The sequence below is a fragment of the Dipodomys spectabilis genome, unplaced genomic scaffold, assembly GCF_019054845.1.
Source record: "Dipodomys spectabilis isolate Male_0828 unplaced genomic scaffold, ASM1905484v1 ptg000518l, whole genome shotgun sequence".
In the NCBI taxonomy this organism is placed as follows: Eukaryota; Metazoa; Chordata; class Mammalia; order Rodentia; family Heteromyidae; genus Dipodomys; species Dipodomys spectabilis.
Window position 1 is genome coordinate 288,146 of NW_024871195.1, and position 17,125 is coordinate 305,270.

Below are 17,125 nucleotides of genomic sequence, written 5' to 3' on the forward strand. Positions count from 1 at the left end.
CCATTAAGCAAGTAAAATCTCTTTCTGAAGACAAGTAGACTAAGTCACTTTTCCTGGATTTGTATTGTACCTTTCCAACAAGCTTTATGCATCTTGAGGGGAGAACACTAAATAATACTTTTTTTTCCCTTCATTGCTATGATTCCTAACAATGTATCTAGCATAGAGTACATGTCCCCTAAATGCTCACTGCCTAATTATAGCATCATTAGCCTGTAGAAATTCTCTGGGAAGGTGAAATAATAGGATAAATGAAAACATGTTTTCAAAGGATGGAGGGTTTTTTAAAAAAGGAAAAAACAAAGAAGACAAAATCTGCACAATGTAGTTATGGCTCTGATCTTCTGCATTGCCACTAACATGACCTCCAGTCCATTAGAAATTTCTTCTTCTGTTTTCTTGAAAATAAAAGTCATCTACACAATGACTGTCTTGTAGATAGAACCCAATTTGTTGGAGAGTAAGGCCTCTACAGGTTGTGTTTCAAGACTGTGGAAGCCACTTGGTTTCAAAGTTAAAGCATCTTACAACTTTCCCTCCAAGTCCCCATATCAAATATAGCAGGCAATTACATTTGTATAAACTACTTGTTTCCCTTTCTGGGGCCCCTCCTTGCTCTTGGAAACCTTGAGCTGTCTGCTTTTCTATAGAGACCCATTTTCTTCCACATATCTATAGTGTCCCAATGGCCTACTATGAACATTGGGGAGAAAGGGCAAGTGAAACTGCAGAAAGAACAACTCATCTGCACAGAGATGAGAAAATCAATCAATAAAAAGCGGAAAGTCATTTAGGATATCAAAAGAAAACAAAATCACTTTTTAATTTACTTTCTCTTTGCCAGTTCTGAAGTTAAGCACTTGCTCTTTCCTTATGGGGTTGAGTCTTTTTGAGTAATTTTTTCCATTGTAAGCACTTTCTAAAAAATCATTTTCGCACATTTCTCAGATACATCAATCCTTCCGGCATTCCTTCATGCACCCATTATGGTACCCCAGCTCTAAATATAAAAGACTTTTATTATGTCCATTAACCATGGACATGTGTGCTCCAAAAGTTTCCTGACACGCAGTCATTTGTGGTTTTTTAATTATAAACAGAAAATATTCACTAGAAAAATAAAGAACTGGGCTCATAAATATATCTTTATACATTTGAGTTTTGTTTGTATATGACCAACAATTGGGTAAATGGCTCTCTCGATTGCTGGCTTCAGGATGTGAGCATGCATGTGTTTATATATACACAGGGACACACATGCATTGGCATGTGCAATTAAATCCACACATGACACAGAATATCAACATCTGTAATTGTGAGTGCTGCTGTCTTGTTTCTAAAATAAGGGCACAGAGTTTCTTTAGGTCTCACTCTACGGGAGGAAAGATACTTGACAAACAAAGTCAGATTTATTGAATGCGTTTTATTTTAACAACCAAAAAATTCTAACAGCCTAACAATGCACATAAGTTAAAAATTAATTATCACTTAGTGATAACAAAGATAGTTGATTTACATGGAAAAAAGAACATTTACAATATGTTAATCCTTATTCACATTGTTGATACTGCAATAAAACACAATTTGTTTTTTTTTTTCATTTCACAAAAAAAAGGCGGGAAATTGTGCTTTGTCAAGAGGCACTACAAGAGAAAGTTTCTTCTTCCAAATAGATATTATATGACAGATATTGAATAAATAGACATATATGCATTGTAATTCGCAAAGATCTGGCAAGACCACAGGCTAAAATGCCCACAGATTCACTTAGAACCACTGCAGACTTGGCAGTGAAATTAAAAAATAAAAGGCAAGACTTAGCATTGAAAAATACCTAATAAATTTTTGGTTGAAGTGTAAAAGATACCAAATGCGGATGCCATCCATCAATGAACCACCTTGTGAGAGCTTGGCAAAAATGGTGTCTAGATGTACACAGAGTGACCTTCAGCAACAGTGTCAGAAGACAATTTGGAAAGAGTAACTCGGAGATCAGGAAGCAGCAACCATGGACTTTCTGTTTAAAGCTGCAGCATTCTTCAGAAAAAGGAAGGATGGGCCCAGGGCTGAAATGCCAACGGCCATCCTTTTGCAAAGATACATGATGCTCATGTCAATGTCAAGATAATTTTTTTTAAACATCATTTTTTGAAAAAGTACAGGAAAATGTCCCTTTAAAAACTCCAGAGGTTACTGAGCAGCTAGAATTAGCTTGTATTGCAACATGTCTTCTCCCTGTATAGTGTAAATTCTGAGTCCATATCTACACATAGAAGTTTTGCTTTTTTTGTTTTTTAACTCCTACCTTTTAAACCTTTCAAATATATAAATAGTATTAACAGTTATATTACAATGTTCGTGAAGTAAACAGAAAATAACTTTCAAAGTGATATTGCATGAGGTCTTTGACAAGGTTGCATGAGAACACAACTTGAGAAATAAAAAAAAATAATAATTCAACCATACGGGACTGCCGAGGGGCCATTTCCAAGCCTAGAGGAGGTTCTTGAGGCTAGTCCAAAAGGGGAAGTCTCCTCTTGCAATTACTGTAAGTAGAAGTGGAAAGTAACACTACTGGTATTTCTGATCAGAAGCTGACGGCAATCTGGAAAGCTAGAGGAGACTTCAGCTTTAATGCTCATTCCACTAAACAGCCAGTTGGCATTAGTTCTGCTGCACGTAAGAGAATTGCTATGTGGGGAACTGGGACACTATTTCCTTTTATGACGAGTAGGTGATTCTACTGGAATCGCTTCACTTACCCTATTGCCTGAAGCTGCACCATGACTCAAAAACAGGTTCTGGTTAGGGCTATGGATCAGGGAAAGGGACTGGAAATGTTTGGCTAAGGTGGATGGAATGTGTATTATAAAGAAGAGGAAGTTGAAAGTGAAGTAGAAACAAGAAATGTGTGGGGAGAGAGAAGGAGGGAGACTTATTTGAGAGGGAGGCCCTTTACCTGGGCAGCAATTTCTTTTCTAACTTAACATTACATTGAACTATTTTCTATTAAAAACAAAAAACAAAAACAGCAACAACGAACAACTTTTTAAATGAGCAGGCTTAATAACTGTAAGATCTGCAGCCACAGGCAGGTAAATAAATTTCACAACAAAACGTGGCTCATAATATGAATTCCGTATGTCCAACATCAAAATGCCATTGATCAAGACTGCACTAATGGATAAGGTTTTCCATACTGAATTTCAGCCTTATTTGGAATTCCACAGAAATGTATCTGTTCATGACAGTCCTGACAAACTGAATAATGGAACATATCAAGTCATTTTTATTGAGTCATTTTAAGTATGCACTGTGTCTTTAAGAGTAATTTTACTTGTACCATTTTATCACACCCTAATTTTTTTTTACTTTACTTTCTTCTCCCTTCCCTTCCCTTCTCTCTCTCTCTCTCTCTCTTTTTCTCTGTTTTGGCAGTGTTGATTTATTTTGTTAAATACATACCTCAAAAATTACCCATTAAGCTGCCAGATAGGAAGCCATAGAATTAAAAAAAAAAATTCAGGGACAAACACAAAAATAAATAGGAATTCAAAAATAGTCACCCCACCCTGAGAGCAGGCCGCAGTTTATCAAAAAGCCAAAGCAACTCACTGTGAAGTGGTGTTTTAATACATAAACAAGTCTTTTCTTTAAGAACTCATTTCACAGTCTATTCTTTCGGATTGCAAAGTTCTCTGTCCCATGCAACTTTAATATATATATGTAAATATAGAGATATATACATATACATATACACACACACTTGTCGCTTCCTTCATTTATTTCGCTGGTCTTTCTATCCTGGAATTTGCTTGATGTCTCTTCCGTAAGTGCAAGGATAATGAAGGCAGAGTCTCCTGTGGTTATAATTACGACGGTCCAGTCGATTGTAAAAGTATAACACTTGGTGTCTTTGCCAAGGTGATATCTGATTCAGAAATACTGAACTGATTCAGTCTGTAGGTATATCCTGTGCAACAGAGAAATGTCATAAAGATAAGAAAAAAAAATAAAATAGACATTTAAAAAAAAATAAAGCCAAAAAATTTGTTTAACGAAAGAAAGGAAAACAGAAAAATCCTTGGACCCAATGTATTGCTTTGCCTGGGGGGAGGCTGACATTATCTCTGGTCGCTCTCGGCCGGCGGGGCCTTGCTCTTCTCGGCGCTCTCCTCCTCGGCCTCCACTTTGTACATCTCCTCCGAGCCCTCCTCGCTGTCGTTCTCCTCGGACTCGGTCAGCAGCTCCTCGTCCTTGTACTCGGCCACGTCCACGGCAGAGCCCAGGTGCTCCTTCAGCTTGCCGTGGTGCTTCACGTGGTACCGCTGGTTCTGGAAGAACTTGATGATGGTGTGTTTGGGGAGGTCCAGCTGCGCCGAGAGCGTGTGGATGGCCTCCTGGTCGGGGTAGAGGCCCACGTCGTGGATGAAGCTCTGCAGGATGCCCAGGGCCTCCAGGGAGATCTTGGTGCGGGAGCGGGGCTTCTTGGCACAGCTGTCTTCGGCGGGCGGCGGCGGCGGCGGCGCCTCCTCCCTGGGCGGGGAGCTCTCCTTGGCGGGCTGCGACTGCTGTCTGTGGAGGACCTGGCCATGGAGAGAAGAAGAAGACGACAATGAGCACCTGCCACGCGGCTGAGGTCTGCCCAATGAGCACCTGCCACGGCTGAGGTCTGCCCAATGAGCACCTGCCACGGCTGAGGTCTGCCCAATGAGCACCTGCCACGGCTGAGGTCTGCCCAATGAGCACCTGTCACGGCTGAGGTCTGCCCAATGAGCACCTGCCACGGCTGAGGTCTGCCCAATGAGCACCTGCCACGGCTGAGGTCTGCCCAATGAGCACCTGCCACGGCTGAGGTCTGCCCAATGAGCACCTGCCACGGCTGAGGTCTGCCCAATGAGCACCTGCCATGGCTGAGGTCTGCCCAATGAGCACCTGCCACGGCTGAGGTCTGCCCAATGAGCACCTGCCACGCGGCTGAGGTCTGCCCAATGAGCACCTGCCATGGCTGAGGTCTGCCGCCTGTGTCTAGCGCGGCCCCCGGGACGCCCGCGGCTCCCCACCGCCGTCCTGTGGGCCAGCAGGCAGAGTCCTTCCTGTGTGGTTCAAGGTCATCGGACCTCTTCCATCCCTGGAACCACGCAGGGTGCACCTGCGGGCTCTGTGACCAGACACCAGGGTTCAAATCCAGATTGCTCTACTCAGTTGTCTTGAGCAAGTAACTCGGCCTCTCTGAGCCCCAATTTCATCACGCTGGCCCCCTGGGAACGTGGCATGGATGAAATGAGGTGTATGCAAAAAGCAGGGCTTTTAAACTAGGGATCGACACGCTTTTTCAAGTCAAAGGCCAGACCGTTCTTACCTTAGGCTTCTGCAGGAGCTGCGAAGCCGGGCTCCACTAAGATGAGGGGTCACAATTTGCTCACCCTGGCTCAGGGAAAACTTTCAGTGAACGGTCCCTATTGTCATCCACCCCACAATTATTTCCCAAGTATTATAAAGAAATAGTTGGTACTTAAGCCAGAAAACAAATGCTTTGTAAAACCAGGAACAACTGACATTTGCATTTGGTTCTGAATTTGTTCCTTAAATGATAATGCTTTTTAAAAAACATTAAAACTTTCATAATTTAAAGATGTGTTTCTTAAGTTATGAAAATATTTAACTCACAGATGGACACTTCAAGTATTATTATAAACGAATCCTCTGGTTTGCACCCATTTCCTAATTTCTATTTTTTATCTTTAACGTCAAGCATTCCATTCTAGTTGTAATTTAAATAATTTCTTCTTTATCCTTACTCATTTAAAAATACATGTACGATATTAGGTAAGCAAGCTTACCTTCTTCATCTTCACTTCTCTACCATTTTTCTTTCTTTTTTTTTAAATCATTCGTGGGGCTTGAACTCTGGGCCTGGGCGCTGTCCCTGCGCTCTTCAGCTCAAGGCGAGCGTTCTACTGCTTGTGCCACAGCACCACTTCCGGTTTTCTAGTGGTTTACTGGAGGTCAGAGTCTTACGGACTTTCCTGCCAGGGCTGGCTTTGAACCAAGATCCTCAGATCTCAGTCTCCTGAGTAGCTAGGATTACTGGCGTGAGCCACTGGTCCCCGGCTTTCTCTACCGTTTTATTCAATTCATCCCTGCATGAAATAATTTCTCATTCTCATATTAATTTATTAACTTCTATCTGGTTGAAGAAACTAAGTGACCGGGAAAGATTAGACAAGAACCTGGCCTTTGCTCTCAGCACAGGCCTATGGGCCTATGTGAACTGTGAGGAACTGAGGAGAAGGAGCAGGACACATAGCCCCAGCAGGAGCCTCACTGCTTCCACTTCACAACTGCAGCTCTTCATCCAAGGATGAAAAAGCTACAGGGGGCCATGTGATCATTCCAACGGAAGTGGGTGGGGCCACGTCCAAAGACAACGGGACCACAGTTCTTATGCTTAGCTCCGCATCTAACTTCCTGAACCCCTCCAAGACCTTCTAAAAGAGATTAGATGGGTACTGGTGGCTCACACCTGTAAACCTAGGTAGTCAGGAGACTGAGTTCTGACCATCAAAGATCAACGCCAACCCAAGCAGACAAATCTGAGACTATTACCTCCAATTAACCATCAAAAAGGCGTAAGTGGAGGTGTGGCTCAAGTGCTCAGAGTGCCAGCCTTGAGCAAAAAAGCTGGGGATCTGGGCAGCAGTGGGTCACACTGTAATCTTGGCTATTCAGGAGGCTGGTAGATCTGAGGATAGCAATTCAAAATGGGCACCCAGTCCCTGACTTCAAGCATCCTCTGCCCTGACATACATACAAAAGCTAAAGAAGAAACTCTTATCTGAGTTCAAACCTGATACTGGCGTATGCACATGCACACATACATGCACACACAGTTTATTTTTTAAAACATACATGTCTCCTTTTACTGGCCTCTCATGTTGTATGTAACCTTTTTGTCATATTAAAGTCACAAAATTAAATATTTTCAGAGTTCAAGAGGAATTCGTCCAAGCAATGCAGAAATAAAATAACAACAAATGAAAAACCATGTCCAGTAAAGAATCATTCAATGTGCCTACCACCACCAGGTTCTGCTCACTGAAGCCCTTTGCCTTTTTTTTTTTTTTAAGTTTTCTTTCTCCTTTTTTTCTTTTTTCTTTTAGCTTTCTTTTTTCTTTGAGTTTCTTAAAAATTGTTATTATAAGGGTGATGTGCAGAGGGGTTACAGTTACCTAAGTCAGTAATAAGCACATTTCTTTTTCGACGTCAGTCCTTCCCTTACTCTCTCCGTTTTTTTTTTTTTTAAAGCTAAGAAACAAACATTATCATCAAAGCAAGTAGTTAAGGGGATATATATACATATATATATACATATACACATATATATATATGTATATAGTCTATCCATCTCAGTCTATGAAGCACTGTTATGAAAATGTGAGAGTGCCAGCCTGTTGCAGAAAATTGAACAAATATTAAGGAAGATGAATTAAGGTAACAAGAGAAAAGGCTTAAATTTGTTCAAATCATCACTGTTGAATAATCAAAAGCAAATGAGAATGTCCATCACAAACTGATGGCTGGTGGCAGAAAAAAAAATCCAAAGCACAAGACTATAAAACAATGGCACTATAGTCTAAATAATGTAGCCCAATTAAAATCAACGTTCTTAGCATTTTCTTTACCACTTTCCACTAAGAGTAAACTCATGTGGTCTGTGGTGGTAAGCTGGCATCAGCAAAAAGTGAGAGCTCTGTTACTTCCACATCCTAATTATCCCCGCCAGGGAAAGTGGAGCAGCGTGGTGGGCTTGCACTGCTCATGTCGGCTTTGATGGCAGGAAAATATGTGCTCAGAGACCATAATGCAGGCAGTGTGAGCACTGTAATAAATGAGCCTTTGTGTCAACAGGTGGGCATGTTAGATTTGGAGAGAGAAAGGTTGAAATCAGGTACAGAATATATATTGGAAAAACATATACTCAAGCACAAGTACTCCCTATTAGAGCAATTGTGTTAATTAGAAAACAAAAGAGAATTAAAATGCCCCATTTTCTAAATTATGCTTGCCCTCTGTAGTAAAAGTCAGCATAACGGTTCCATTTAATTGAATAATTAGATTGGTTCTTTAGGGGTTTTCCATTGTGCACTGGTTGGATTTGAAGAGATTTTCCAAAACTATACTTTGAAGTCACTAGAATCTTTCTGCATGACAGCATTTGTTCTTCTTTGTAGGCCCACCCATTGGACTAGGTTACCTCTGCATATTACTTAGAATGGAGAAAGTAAGCTACATGTGCAGAGCAGCCAAATGTGAAACAGAGAAAGAACTAGTAAGAGCTACTGCTCACTGAATGCCTAGTGTGTGGTAGGAAGTCCCATAAGCTTTATGTAAATGAACTAAAATTGAATTCTACAATCCCTCATGAAAGTGTCATCTAGATCATCAACAAACTGGAAATACACACTTTCACAACAGAATATGCTAGAACATGGATTCCCAGGGGACACTTGCCCCATCTACCTTCTTCATTAGAAGGATGTTTCTGAAGAGAAATAATAGGATGATAAATTCTCTACAAAATGAAATTGTTTCTGTTCAGACAATATACAATAGTGACCTGAGTAGCAGGCCAACATCTACATGAATGAGCACTTTTTTTTTTTTTTTGGTCGGCTGTGGGGCCTGGGCGCTGTCCCTCAGCTCTTCAGCTCAAGGCGAGCACTCTATCACTAGAGTTACAGCGCCACTTCCGGTTTTCTGGTGGTTTATTGGAGATAGGAGTCTCACGGTCTCTCCTGCTCGGGCTGGCTTTGAACCTAGATCCTCAGATCTCAGCCTCCTGAGTAGCTAGGATTACAGGCGTGAGCCACCAACGCCCGGCTATGAATAAGCACTTTTTAAAGGGAAACTGTCTTGCAAGTTACCCAAATATCTGAGGGTTTTTATTCCTTTGGCCCTATCTCATATATATATATATATATATATATATACACACACACACACACACACACACAAACACATATATAAATATATACACACATATATAATTATATACACTATATATAGTGTATATATACACATATATATAAATATACACACACTATATATAATGTATATATATGCATATATATACTATGAATATATATATAGTATATATTATATAGTGTGTGTGTGTGTTTGTGTGTGTAAATGAAAATATTCCCAAATTTATCTGTCCCAACCATCTTCACTCCACCAAAATTACTCCAAAGCATTATTATCTATAGATATTCCGGGGGCGGGAGGTGCAACTACACAATTTGCTCTCTGGTGACTTGCTAAGAATCCTTGGTTCCATGTAGTGCTTCTTTTAGGGTACAGTCTAATCATTATAAGATGGTCTTCCCTAGAGAGGAAACTCAATCTACTCAAATTCCTCCAGGCTAAAGGGCAGGATCAAATCATCTTCTCTTTTTTCTGTCTTCACTAAATAAATTAACTCCCTAGCCCGTTTTACACCAAATGGGTTTCTGAGCTCCCACTTAGATAAATTTTAGTTTTTTTCTCTCTTACTTTCTCAGAGCTTGTTCTCTAGTTCTTGTTATGTAGCTAGAGTGAATTGAGTTTGATCTTTGTCACTAGCAAATGCCTTGAAGGTCATAACACTGGTTCCTGGTGGGTAGACATGTCAACAGTCCCATTGCTGTTTGACAGTTTACCTAAATATTTCCAGCTGATCAGGGTGGGGTTTTTGCATCATAAAATTTAGAATTACTTCAGTCACAATAGAGGATGCCTTACCAACTGAATAGATATAGGATCTTTCCTAAAGAGTTAGTTCCCTACACACACAGGTTAAGAGTATTTTGGGATTTTCTGGAAATTTAATTGAGCATCTTCCCAAGTACTTGCATAAACTGTCCATGTCCAGAGACTTTCCAGTTTCATCCTTTATCCCTTTTCAAAAACAAGTCCAGTGGAGAGCAGGGGAAGGGAGAGGGGAAATTCCTATTAGTAGCATCACCTAGTGTCAAATATAAACTGAAGTGAGTGCTAGAGCTTTTGAAAGTCATCTTCATGGTAGTTTCAGTCATAGGCTCCCCAACCTGGAAACAACTCAAGTGTTTTCTGATAGAATAGATGGTCATGGTGCACTGATACAAAGGGCACTGGGGGAAATGAACCATTGTCTTTGCACCAATGTGGATAACTCTCACAGACATACTGTTGAGTGAAAGGAGCCAGATGTGAGAGACTGAAAGCCATATGAATCCACTTATGGGAAAGTCAATAAGAAGAAAAACTTTTTAAAAAAATACAAGAGAATAAAAGGGGGAGTGGGGAGGAAAATTGCCACAACGAATGTCAGCATCGTGGTTACTGTGGAGATTCATTGAGTGAAGGAGGATAGGAAGCAGCTTTCAGAATGTTAAAAATATTCTGGGTAGGAACCTGGCTGTTACTTGAAAAGATATATGCGTGTCTAAAAGATGATGGAGCTTTACAAGTAGCATCTATGTATTTTTACTGTACGTAAACTATAACATATCTCAATAAATGTTTTCTTTAATGATCCTAGAAGCTACACATTTTATTACATACCTGTAATTGCAAATTTGAGAAGTGGAAGCAGGAGGATTATGAGTTAAAGGAAAGCCTGGGCTATGTAGTGAGACACTGTATTAAAAAAGAAAGAAAGAAAGCAAAGCAAGCAAGAAAGCAAGCAAGAAAGCAAGCAAGCAAGGAAGCAAGCAAGCAAGCAAGCAAGCAAGCAAGCAAGCAAGCAAGCAAGAAAGAAAGAAAGAAAGAAAGAAAGAAAAAAGAAAGAAAATCAACCAGTAGTTGATCATCCTCTATTTCTAAGGTACAATACCTATGTTTCTATGAATTCTACAAATAGCAAAACCCATTGCTTCATAAAGGCAGCTTGCTGTTCCTTTGTACAATAAATTTTTGTGTACACAGAAGCCTATTAATTCATCCTAGTTTTATTTTTATTTGGATTTTTCTCCATCACAGTTGAACTTAAGCCTAGTCAATAAACTCATTTCTGATATTTCTGTAAAGAGTCTGGAAAACTTACTTAAAAACCCCTTTCTTTTTAATAGCCACTGCTAATTTTTCAGGATGACAATTAAGTATTGTAGAAGAAAAGCATCTAAGTAGATTCAGTCTCAAGGATAATAGCAGTAGTAACATGTGCTATGTATTCATATAATGTTTACTATGCTTCACTGGCCTAAATTCTGTGTATTTTTTTATTATTCTACCTCACAGGATTCCTGCAAGCAAATAATAGGTATCTCTGTTTATGATGAGAAAACCAGAGTTCCTGATTAGTCCAAAACACAGACCTTGCAAGCGTCAGAAGGGATTTCTAATGCAGATCTAATTTTAAAGCTCATTTCTTTTTACATTGTGTTCTCCTACTTACCAAGAGCTAGACTTTAGAGAAAAATTGACTAATGTCTGCAGAACAAAGGACACAGACTATAAATAAAAATACCAGGTAATAACAAATACAATCAACAACCAGGCCTAAAGTAGTGAGGGCCTCCCCTCCAAGAGAACACTGGGGACAAAGCAAGCCACAGTAGTAAGACTGAGAAACAAGAACGCACAGGGTATCCATGGAAAACATTAGGAAAGTCAGTGTGTTGAAGCTGTGTTGCACTGTCCCATACCAGTAGCCACTTTTCACCTGAGGCTGTTTACGTTAATTAAAACTGCAAAGAGCAGCACTCAGTTCCTCAGCCACTCAGTTCCGCCGCCACATTTCAAGTGTTCAGCTGTGCCATTTGTGTAGTGCCACATTGGGCAGCACAGAGGCAGGGCCTTTCCAGCAGGGCAGACAGGACTGTTGGCCAGCTCTGTGCTGGACAGCAAGGACAGCTGTGGTGAAGCCAGGACCACAGCATGGAGGGTCTTGGCCATCTACTGCCCTCACAGGGAACCTTGGTCATAAAATCCAGCCCAGCCAAAAATAGCATGGAAGTTGGAAACTGCTACTATTATTACACAGAAGTGGAAATACTCATAGAGCCATATAAAAGGGAGGAAAATTTCAGCTTGCAATACATTACTAGATTTTAATCCAAATATCACAAATAGAAACAGTATAATAAAAACAACCTAAAGTGTACCCTGGCTCTTTTATTCTCAATGAAATGGTTAATTTACATTTAAGTGATGGCTCAGACCTAAAAAGGATTACGTTGAAAACAACCAGCCTTGAGTTAGCAGAATAAGGAAAGTGTATCCATTTATCAAACAGTTTGGGAATACCTACAATAATTGGGTCTATTAACAAAGCTTTTTCTTTATTCTTCCTCAGTGCTGGGGATCAAACCACAAGGCCTAGCTGGATAGGCAAACACTGTATCACTGACCCTACCCCCTAGTCCTGAAAGGCTTTTTAGTAAGAAGTGCCATACTTAATAACTAAGGATTCATAGGTAAATTATGAGTTGTATATAAACAAACGGAAAGTTAAAAAACTAGAAGCTGCTTTTTAGTCATATGCTAAAATTTCTCTGGGGTAAAACTGACACAAACATACATAAATGGGCATGAAAATAGCTATGCATAAAGAGAAGCTGCGCATATATTCAAAAGAGACACCCGCTTCAAAATAAAACCCCAAAGATCCTTGACCAGTCACAAGGCACAAGCATAATAGAGACACATGTTGTTTCTCTACCTCCCAAACCGAAAACTTTGAAAACAAAAGGACCTCGTGGTACCATGGCAAAAGCTGACTAAGAAAGATAAAGCAGCTCTTCTTAAAGCTCTCAGCGTCCAAATAGATTTTGAAGGCCTCAATGAAAACCAGCTGGGAGCCATGTGTAAAATATAATGGCTCTTGCCTGCAGGGAAGGAAGTAAGATCTTGAATGATTAAGTTTAGGAAAGTATATAATTCACTGTATCATTATGGGGTGAACTGGATTATGTATAATAAGCCAAGACTTTGTGGTCTTTTTTATATAGAGAAAATGAGAAATTATTAAGGAGGTGACTGTACAGGGTGGTGGATCCAGTGTAGTAACAGGTTAAAGCAGTTTCCCAGGTGGCCAGGTGGCCGTACATGCCTCTGGGTGACCAGAGTCTTCCCAGGAGTGAATTCACGCAGGGAAGCCTGAGGGAGGCCCAGCAGCAGGGGTCAAGATCAAGATGACATCAGTCTACATTTTACATCAGTATCAGACTTTCTTTGATTTGTTCAATTTTACTTCATCTATGACAACAAAATATAGTTGATAAAAAATAAAGAATTCTTTTACTACAACTTCTAAGAAAAATAGATTTAATCAGAACAAGAACAAATTTGTTGAAAGTCCTTGTGTATAACTCAACTAGAACTTACTAAACAGATGAATAAATATATGCTGTTATTTAAAATTTTATTATGTGTGAGATGTCATGTGATTAAAGTTTGAACAATTTAGCTCTACTTGCTAAATCTCTCTTTTTTTCTTCTTCAAAATGTGCATTAGAGACTACTGTTCTGACTAGAAAATTGCAAAGGGCAAACCAGGTGTTAAGATTCATATTTCTATGAACTATTAAATATCTATCTCACCTATTGTACTGTGAAGCACATGCTGATATACTGTGTGTCTGGGACACAGTGAGGACTCAGAACTTTATAACATTGAACTCATTTCATACTCCCTCTATTCTACTTTCAGAGCAACTATTATTCCCAGGCAGCCCTGATGGTTATTTTTCTATTATTCCTGTTTAGTATAAATATGTTTAGCAAATAAAGAAGCTGCCCTAACTGTAGGAATTTACTTCTAGTATATATTTAAGAGTAGGGATATACTTATTCTTATTTTTCCATTCCTATATTTTTAAAAATTCTAGGACATTACATAACCTAATAAGATGACACTGTACAAAAGTTGTAAACAGAAGTTGGGGGGGAGGTTATAAAATTCTGGTGTTGAATCAGTTCCTACCTCCAAAGCCCAACTGTTCTGTGGCCTTGAAACTGAGCCAAGTTACTCTCTTTAAGACAGCATTTTTAATCTGTAAAATCTTCCTTGAGGCATTAAGAAGGTTGAGTGAGATAATTTATACTAAGCACCTAGTACAGTTTTTATCATTCATAAGTTGCAACAAAGTAGTAGCTATCATTTAGAAACTGTAATGCAGATTTAAGAATAATGAATGTTTCATGCACTTTTCTGAATGTGCTTATTACAAAAATCAGCAACAAATTCAAAATTTTGTACTCTTTATCTCATTGGTTTACAGGTCTACAAATGGGTCTGTCTACCAATAACATTTTTTTTTTGGTAGGTCAGGGGGCTTGAACTCTGGGCCTGAGCGTTGTCCCTCAGCTCAAGGCTAGCACGCTACCACTTGAGCCACAGCACCACTCCTGTCTACCAATAACATTTCTTATTTATATCCTGTATGATCTATGTTTGTTCTTAATGTGGCATGTGAAATTAAACTCAAGGTCATAGCCTTCTTCAAGGTGACATCTACACAAACAGGCTCACAAGAAGACATCCATTGTCAGTGATTCTTAAAATGGGCTTGGGGTAATCTCTCTTGGTCATCAAGAAGCCCGTGATATCAAACTACTTTCATAACAAGACTAAGATATCACTCACTCCTGTGACCATGATGAAAGGTGCTGTGAGAAACCTGTTGGCCTGTGACCACCAAAGCAGAGACGCTGAGCTACTGCTTGGTCCTTTACTGCTGCAAGCTCACAGTAGTGGTGACACTGCTTTCACATAAGAATATCTTTGATGAAGCAAGCAGTAAAGTTGAGGCTGATACATCTCAAGTAATTAGTATGTCTCTTTTTAACAGTCTGTGCAAAGTTGGCTTTGGTATAACGAAGTAAGATGGTTGTCTTGAAAAAGCATTTTTACCATGCTCATTGTCCAGACAGAATACCTTGAGGTGCAGGCTGAGTAGCCACCTTTGTCATGGAATAGATCATGTTCACTTACAAGCAACACTAAGACAAACATTATTTAGATTTGGGTATTTGGCTGACATTGCCTTAAAAATGAAAGTAAGTCTGTCACATTAAAAATTATTAGTATCTTTTTAGTATTTATTGCCAATGATAAAATTTGAACTTTCAATCATAAGTTAGAATTTTAGAAAACTTATAGCTGCCACCATAAGCTTAACAACTTCCTAATACATAGAGTTTTCCTGATGATATTGGTGGTGATTTAACAAATGTCTTTGATTTTTCTTTTTAAATATATTATCCAATGAGATGTCAACATATGTAAGATCTGTACAATGAGTAAATCAATATTTCTCAAGTGACTAATGAACAATGCTATGAAGTTATGAACTGGCAGCAGACTATTCAAAGTTCAAAGAAAAATAATGGATATGGTAACAAAGTATGACCGCATGAAATGTTCAAGGAAAACCCACAGATGAATTCTACTTAAGAACTAACTTTAAATTTCTGTCACTTACAAAGTGTTGCTATAATACTAGAGAAGAACTTTCCAACAGTGGAAAGCTAATTAAAATATTCTTACTTTTTCTAATTATATGTCTGTCTAAGGCATGACTTTCTTCATCAACTTCAACTAAAACCACATGCTATATTAAATACAGAAACAATTATGAGAATCCAGTTGCCATCTAGTAAGCCAGACATGAGCATATTTACAAAAAATATATAAAACATTGTTTTACTTCCATTTTTTATTTTGAAAGTTATTTCCCATAAATGATATAATTTACATATATGTATATGTACTTATTTTAAAATTAGCATATTTTTTCAATTTCTAAGAATTAAGTTCTATATGGTAATATTGATATATAGGATACATTATTGGGGTCTTAATTTTAAAACTGAAAAGGGGTCTCAGAAGCTCAAAATTTTCTGCACTATGAAAATCATACTTGACAAATAGCCCTGCTTCTCCCTAATGATAAACATAGACTTTCTATAAAATTCAAAATAGATCCTGCATTTAAAATCATCTTCACTTGAGCCAAATCATCTAGAGACCGTAAAGTCTGGATCTAGGGGAAATTACATATACATTATGATTTGCCTCTTGACTTTATCACTCAGAGACATTTACACAGGCAAAATATATTTTCTTAGACATAACACAGAACTATTTTTAACTCCATATTACTGTAGTTGGTTCTTATGGTTGTAATTTCACATCCTAACATTATAAGACTTATTAAAAACTATGGTTTGATTTTGATGCTTTTTGGGGATTATACAGTATCCTAAGGTCAAAACTCAGAAAATCTGTTATTAACAACAACAACAAAAATAATAAAAGTATCCATGAGTGATGACAAATTGCAGACTACAGGTGTTAGATTACATTTTGACTCCAGGCAGGTTTAATATAGGTTGGTTTCCTTTTACAATTGCTCTAGCACATACAGCTATAGGAAGGGGATTTAAAAAAGAAGAAGAAGAAAAAAGAATCATGCTCAATAAAAGACCATGTCAAAAGAAATCAATACAAACAAGCAAAGTGATAGGAAGTCTAACATGGAAATACATGTTCAATTTCCTTCAGCCTTAGTGTGAGATTCCTTTAATATTGCAACCAAGACACTACTAGAAGACTGTGTATGTTTTTAATGCAGTTTAATAATTGTTTCTCAAAATACACACTTTGGTCAAAGACAAAATCATACATTATGACACAATAATCTGTTAAAATATATTTAGGTGTTGGAGGAATCAGAGATCTTAAAACAGCCTTTGGCTTATATCATTTTCTCTTCAGTAATGAATTGCGAACAACTACATTAACAACTTCCATAGTTTAGGGTAGAAGAAAAGTTTTGTAATCATTTATCTAGTTACTGGAAATATCTAGATTCTGCAAATACTATAGAAGTAGTTTGGGAACTACTTCAATAAAATGAGATGAGCTGATATGCTAGTAAAAATAGTAAGGTCAATATGTGTGCCTATATCTCAATCACAGAAAAGCCAAGTATAGAAAATGAAGCTTTTTCTAGTTATATGTGAAGACAGATAAAATACTAGGTACATATTGAACATAATGGAAGTTTTATCTTTCCCTTCATCAGCATCATGTAATATGGATTTATTTAGGGATGATCAATAACAAAAGCTATTCTGCAAATATGACCAACAGAATCCA

The 17,125-nt window shown here is 38.5% G+C and overlaps 1 protein-coding gene across 1 annotated transcript in view; it reads right to left on the reverse strand.

Moving 5' to 3' along the window:
* Positions 1–1,403: 1,403 nt before the first annotated feature.
* The window catches only part of Satb2 (SATB homeobox 2), a 181,499-nt gene continuing 165,777 nt past the window's right edge, over positions 1,404–17,125 (reverse strand). The window contains exon 11 of the mRNA XM_042670088.1: positions 1,404–4,586. Coding sequence (XP_042526022.1) covers positions 4,125–4,586 — 462 coding nt within the window. The 3' untranslated portion in view covers positions 1,404–4,124. The remainder of the gene's footprint in view (positions 4,587–17,125) is intronic.